This window comes from Bidens hawaiensis, unplaced genomic scaffold (genome assembly GCF_021521415.1).
Source record: "Bidens hawaiensis isolate Kalapana, Puna unplaced genomic scaffold, B.hawaiensis_p1.1 tig00019817_1, whole genome shotgun sequence".
Taxonomy (NCBI): domain Eukaryota; kingdom Viridiplantae; phylum Streptophyta; class Magnoliopsida; order Asterales; family Asteraceae; genus Bidens; species Bidens hawaiensis.
In genome coordinates, this window is record NW_027493015.1 from 167,642 (window position 1) to 175,211 (window position 7,570).

The following is a 7,570-nucleotide window of genomic DNA, read 5'->3' on the forward strand; positions in this document are numbered from 1 at the left end:
TTAAATACCGCTCTAGTCATTCTCATTGCTACTTAATTAGGCTTACGCGTCTAAGCCGGTTTACTTCATTAAATCTTTACCCGGTTAGTTATTCGTTACTCGTTAACCTTTAAAGGTATCTTTCATAAATTATCAAAGTCCAAGGGCTATTATGTAATTATATCATTCTTTTCTAAGTCCAAGGATCATTCTATAATTCTGCCAAACTTCTGGTTCGTTATACAGCCCTTAACGAATGGGGGTTTTTAACGAAACCCATTCGTTATAACGAACTGACTATAATAACGAACTGGTCATCATAACGAACTGGACCTTAACGAGATTAGTGTTAAATCCCGATAATAAAAGAACATGTTTTGTCCACACTATCATCGTATTACTATGTGGCCCTAACTAGCCCACATAAAAAACACATCATCTTTTACCTTTATTATTGTTATTACCTGCAATTCTCTTAACCAATTAACAAAAACCCTAATCTATATAGTTTGGTTTTATTTGACTAATTGCAGTTGACATCACATAAACGCCGGTAAGGTAATTAAATTGGGTTTCTTTAATTTTATTTTTAGTTAAATTGCTTCAAGGGTTGAGTCGTGTTACTTTAATTTGGTTGATTCATTTGTATTTTATATTTCTACCTATACCATGAGTAGCTTTAGAAATCTATATTGGATTGGAGGACTATCTAAGTTATTTAAGCAACGTTGAGTTGTTAAAACCAAAATGTTGTTCTTTTTAACTGCTTGTTCTTACCCGAACCTAGGGGTAAGTAATTCAATTACGTTTATTAAAGTAACATAACTAAAAAAAATACAAAATTTACCGACCAATATGGTGTCACCAAGTTATTAACTATATCTAGTAAAATAAAATAATAAGAACATGTTACGAGATTAGTGTTAAAACCCAATAACAAAATAACATGTTTGGTCCACACTATCATCGTATTATTATGTGGCCCTAACTAGCCCACATAAAAAAACACATTGTCCTTTATTATTATTATTATTATTATCACCTGGAATTCTCCGAAACAATTAACAAGAACCCTAATCTATATAGTTCAGTTGTAGTTGACTAATTGCAGCTGACATCACATAAACGTCGGTAAGGTAATTAAATTGGGTTTCTTTAATTTGATTGTTAGTTAAATTGCTTCAAGTGTTGAATTCTGTTACTTTAATTTGGTTGATTCATTTGTATTTTATATTTTTACCTATAACATGAGTAACTTTAGAAATCTATATTGGATTGGGGGACTATCTAAGTTATTTAAGCAACGTTGAGTTGTTAAAACCAAAATCTTGTTCTTTTTAACTGCTTGTTCTTACCCGAACCTAGGGTAAGTAATTTAATTACATTTATTAAAGTAACAGAACTAAAAAAATACAAAATTTACCGACCAATATGGTGTCACCGAGTTGTTAACTATATCTAGTAAAATAAAATAATAAGAACATGTTACGAGATTAGTGTTAAAGCCCAATAACAAAAGAACATGTTTGGTCCACACTATTATCGTATTATTATGTGGCCCTAACTAGCCCACATAAAAAAACACATTGTCCTTTACCTTTATTATTATTATTATTATTATTATTATTATTATTATTATTACCTGCAATTCTCCGAAACAATTAACAAAAACCCTAATCTATATAGTTCGGTTGTATTTGACTAATTGCAAATTAAATTGGGTTTCTTTAATTTGATTGTTAGTTAAATTACTTCAAGGGTTGAATTCTGTTACTTTAATTTGGTTGATTCATTTGTATTTTTTATTTTTACCAATAACATGAGTAGCTTTAGAAATTTATATTGGATGTGTGGACTATATGAGTTATTCAAGCAACCTTGACTTTTTAGAACCAAAATCTTGTTTTTTTTAACTGCTTGTTCTGACTCGAACCTAGGGGTGAGTTATTCAATTACGTTTATTATAGTAGCAGAACTAAAAAAAATACAAAATTTACTGACCAATACGATGTCACCAAGTTGTTAACTATATCTAGTAAAATAAAATAATAAGAACATGTAACGAGATTAGTGTTAAAGCCCAATAATAAAAGAACATGTTTGGTCCACACTATCATCGTATTACTATGTGGCCCTAACTAGCCCAATAAAAAAAACACATCATCTTTTACCTTTATTATTGTTATTACCTGCAATTCTCTTAACCAATTAACAAAAACCCTAATCTATATAGTTCGGTTTTATTTGACTAATTGCAGTTGACATCACATAAACGCCGGTAAGGTAATTAAATTGGGTTTCTTTAATTTTATTGTTAGTTAATTGCTTCAAGGGTTGAGTCCTGTTACTTTAATTTGGTTGATTCATTTGTATTTTATACTTTTATCGATAACATGACATGAGTAGCTTTAGAAATCTATATTGGATTGGTGGACTGTCTGAGTTATTCAAGCAACCTTGACTTCTTAAAACCAAAATCTTGTTTTTTTTAACTGCTTGTTATGACCCGAACCTAGGGCTGAGTTGTTCAATTACGTTTATTATAGTAACAGAATTAAAAAAAATACAAAATTTACCGACCAATACGTTATCACCAAGTTGTAAATTATATTTAATAAAATTAAATAATAAGAACATGTAATGAGATTAGTGTTAAAGCCCAATAACAAAAGAACATGTTTGATCCACACTATCATCGTATTACTATGTGGCCCTAACTTGCCTACATAAAAAAAACACATCGTCCTTTACCTTTATTATTGTTATTACCTGCAATTCTCCTAACCAATTAACAAAAACCCTAATCTATATAGTTCGGTTTTATTTGACTATTTGAGTTGACATCACATAAACGCCGGTAAGGTAATTGAATTGGGTTTCTTTAATTTGATTGTTAGTTAAATTGCATTAGCTTCATTTTCTTGTAGTGTTGCTTCAAGGGTTGAGTCATGTTACTTTAATTTGGTTGATTCATTTGTATCTTATATTTTTACCGATAACATGAGTAGCTTTAGAAATTTATATTGGATTGGTGGACTTTTTGAGTTATTCAAGCAACCTTGAGTTCTTAAAACCAAAATCTTGTTTTTTTAACTGCTTGTTATGACCTAAACCTAGGGTGTGCAAAAAAGCCGAAAATCGAAACGTATCCATAACCAAAAAAAACCGATCTGAACTGTGAATTCGGTTTTCGGATTGTTTTTTTTTTTTTGAATTTTGGTTTGTTCGGTTTATTTGGATAACCGATTAAATAATTATCTATGTATATATGAAATATGGATCAAGGCCATAGTTATCAAATGCGTTAGACGCTCTCAAGGCGCATAAGTCTCGTCTATGGCCTAGGCACAAGACGCAAAAGAGCGAGGGCCTAGAGGAAAAATAAGCGCACTTAAAAAAACATTATATATAATGTATATGAATAACAATATTATTCTTCAAATAAAATTAACAAAAGCTATTAATTTATTATATAACATTTAATATCATCTAATTAGTACCAAAAGTTCTAAACTAGTCAAGATTCAAATATGATTTCAAAACTTGATTAACAAAATGTATCAACATAATGTTTTTGACTTCTCCTAGATCTAAGTTTCAATTGCAACCATTGCGTTTCTTTTGCTCGGCTTTTATGTTCTCATATTCATGGCATAGACAAGGCCGAAGCACTCGCCTAGGAACAAGTAGCGCATTTGTTTAGCCTCACTTCATTTGAGCCCAATTATCAAGATTCATCTCCCAGGCTAAACACAAATACACATTCTGCACACATCTTAAGAAATTAGGGTTTCATCTCACGCTTCTAAATCGATTTCCGGCAGGGACAACCGACTTTGCTACCAGCGTTTAACATTTGTCTTCCCTTCACAGTTAACTGGTCTGAAAATCGATCCCCGACGTGTTTAGTTTTCTTATTTTATGTTAAATTTGTTTCTAGTACTTTTCGTATTTAATCAACGTCAGTTGTTGCACAGCTTGTATTTGATTGAGAATATCAAAAACAATGATTTGTGAGTTTCTATCTAATCAGTCCCTTATTGGTTCAGTTCACAATTATTTGTGTTTTAATTTGTGATTAAAAGTCTTAGTTGGAGATTCATGTACAGTTATTGGAGTAGAAGTAGAAATGAACATGTGGTATTGGTACCAACCGAATTTAATTCGGACAAGTTAGACACTTTTACGGCTGTCAGTATATGACACGAACCCAGCACGGGTTTTAACAGGTTTGGGTTTGAGTTTAACAGGTCTCGTGTCTCCACGAATTCCTCGGATCCTGTTAGATCCGTAGAAAACATTACTATAGAGGGGAGAAGGGGTAGAGGACGACCTAAATTGACTTGGGATGAGAGGATTAGGCATGATTTGATAGACCTAAACCTCTCCGAGGACATGGTTGAGGATAGGAATTCGTGGAGAAGTAGAATTAAAGTTAAGGATTTTTAGAGAGAATTGAATAACTTAGGGCTTAGACTTAACTTATTTTGGTCACATACCATAATGGTATTTCCCTTACATATATTATTATTATTATTATTATTATTATTAGCTTTTATATTGCTGTTAAACTGTGACCTTATTATTAATATTATTATAATTAGTAGTAGTTTTTATATAACTGTTAAACTTTGATTTCCTTTATTTTGCTTCATACACATGTACTTAGAGCCGAGGGTCTCTCTGGAAGCCACCTCTTTATTCCTTTGGATAGAGGTACGGTGTGCCTACATCCCACCCTCCCCAGACCCTACCTATAGCTTTGCTGTCGGTGGGATTTTACTGGGTATGATTGATTGATTGATTGATTGAAGGTCTCGTGTCTTAAACATGTCGACCTGTTTAAGACATGTTTACGTTTGTGTCCTAAAAGGTTAGAAACCTGTTAACATGTGTAGATTTTTATTTTAAAAATATAAATTTATATACACTCCTAAAGTCATACTTACAAACGACATTTCACTAATGCTCGTCTAAACCTGACATTATATTTTTTATGTATGTTGTGATTTACTTTTATGGTTTTTTGTTTCAAGTATGTTATGGATTTGTGGTTTTTTGTTTCAAATACGTTATGAATTATCTATTAATTAAGACTTTTGGTTCGTTACACGTGTATTATTCGTTGTATCTTTTAAACAGGTCCCTTAACAAGTTAACCTATTACTAAACAGGTTCGTGCTCGTGTTTGGAAAAAAATTACACGATTAGTTATTGTGTCGTGTTGTGTTCGTGTTTAGCGCTACAGGTCATCGTGTTTTATCGTTTCGTGACCGACGTGTTACGACAGCCCTAGACACTTTCCTTTTCCCATCGGATCAGATTTCGGTTATTGATAAAAAAAATTCCAAATCTGAATAAACCGATCCAAACTAACCAAATATCTGATATCCGAACCGATGAACACCCCTACCCGAACCCTCTCTGACTCGGATCAAAATGTACCTTTTTTAAATTTGGTCTGTGCTGATCCGAACATGTTCTGACCTGTTACCCTGTCTGACCCGACGTGCCCAATTTGCTAGGTGTAATTACTTCTTTACGACTTTTTGTGTGCTAATGGGTTCTAAAAGATGTTAAGGCTGTATGGATTGTGGAAGCCCATCGGATTTGTAGGTTTCATCTAGTTTGATCAAAAAGTATAAACGTCATGTTCTATATAGGACTTCTATATTAATCATAAGTCGTTATGCGTGGTTTAGAAAAACACAAGGCATTTTTTAAAAAAAAAACATGTTTTCATGTCAACTTTTGCTGAAAGAAAGTTTGAAGTGATGCTTATTACTTTCATAACTCGTTTGCCTCTCCAAACGTTTAAATTTTGGTTGTAGTTTTACCTGTTTCTGTTAAGTATACTCTTGTTGAATGAACCTGCTTTTTTTCTTCTCTTATTGTCAGTCAGATCAAACTCAATGAAAATGGATAAGAGAAAGCACGGAAACAGGACGGAAGAAACTACAACATACATGGATATGAGATCCACTAGGATGGAACTCAAATCAATATTGAAAGATATTGAGTATATGGGTAATCTTATCTATCTCTAGTGAAATATATGTTTATTAGTTACTATCGGTTAATTTATTTGCGAACATATATATATGCATTCAGGCCCCTCTCATATGACATGGAAACAGAAAAAAGAATTGGAAAACAAGAAAGTAGCTTCTCTTGGTGGAAAGGTGAGACTTTTGTAAACATTTTATTTATAGTTGTTAGTTAATGCACCAATCTTTTTATTTTTTAAACAGGAAAACTAACATTTTTTAAAAAGAAATTGTTTGGGGTGTGCATGAAACATTGACCCGTAACAGAATAACTGAAATAACCGAAGCCAAGCAAAATCCGACGGTTTATGGATTTCAATTTTGAATTTCTAAGTAATGTATAAGAGTTTATTAAACATTGTTACCCAAATATTTTAGCCCAAATGTATTATAATTAAACAATTAACAAAAACATCTAAGCCATATTCATTGTTGTTGACCATTTTTTTCCTCTAAAACTTTGAGCTCAAATGGTAAAACTGAAAAAACCAAACAGTTTCAAAAACTCAAAAAACCGGGATTTTGGTTTTTGATTTGGTTTGAGCCCAAGACCGACACATGCACACTTTTAGAAGTTGCTGGGAAAATGGCGTCATAATATTCTTCTTCTTTTTTTGTTTATTGTTATGTCATAGCCTCCCAAGAAGCAGAGATTGCCTTTAAGCGTAGCGCGGCCCGCAATGAAGAACCAGAAAGAAAGGGAACAAAAGATGATAAAAGAGGTTTATTAAGTTTCTCTTATAACACTCATTTGTTTTTTTATTAATTAATTACAACTTTTATATATATTTTTTGAAAGGCAGTTGCAACTTTTATATAGTAACTAAATTGTCAGCATTGTTTGATTAATAGAATCTCTTACATGGACTCATTGGTGGGAAACGTGGAAACCGTAGCAGCAAACGGGCATCTACCTCGAACAAACCCGAGGATAGAGTGCTGAAGTCAACTGTTGGCAATTTTAGAGACGGTGTACTTGATGTTAAAGATTTGTTGAAATCTAAATCATCTTCTAGTGACCGTGGTGGCCCCAGAAGTCACGGGTTTGGTGGTGGTTCTAGTGATCATGGGTTTGGTGGTGGTTATGGCAGTCATGGGTTCGGTAAAGGCGGCAAGAAAAGGGGTGGCAAGAAGAACCATGGAAAGAAAGGTGGTCGTAGGAAACGCCATTAGGATAGTTAATTGGAGATCAATGGGTTAAGTTTTGAGATGAGGGGTTAAGTGGAAATGTTCTGTTTTTAGAATTGGAGTTCTTGGTTTTAGCGTTTTTGACTAGCAACTTATTCGCTAAAATATTAGACGTTTGAAATATAAGTCACACAATTTCAAACGAGTAAGCTTGGCTTGTGTCGAAATGCTAAGCCGAACTGTAGACATGATAGCGTGCTTGTTATTTTCTATGCTATACCTCGTATCTGGACTCGTTTTACCTTTGATGCGTGTTTTTGTGTTCTCTTGTTCTGTTTCTTTCATTAGTTTCTTTGGTTGGTATTTAGAAGTTGTTTGACCTGGGGTGGTTTATTTGGTGATTAGTTGCAAACATA

The 7,570-nt window shown here is 32.9% G+C and overlaps 1 protein-coding gene across 1 annotated transcript; it reads left to right on the forward strand.

Annotated features, from left to right (window-relative positions):
- Positions 1-3,801: 3,801 nt before the first annotated feature.
- Positions 3,802-7,230, forward strand: LOC143559399 (uncharacterized). Its single transcript, XM_077047991.1, has 5 exons — positions 3,802-3,859; positions 5,878-6,006; positions 6,091-6,161; positions 6,662-6,748; positions 6,879-7,230. The coding sequence occupies exons 2-5, from the start codon at positions 5,892-5,894 to the stop codon at positions 7,197-7,199; spliced, it is 594 nt and encodes a 197-aa protein (XP_076904106.1). The 5' UTR covers positions 3,802-3,859; positions 5,878-5,891; the 3' UTR covers positions 7,200-7,230.
- The last annotated feature ends 340 nt before the right edge of the window (positions 7,231-7,570 follow it).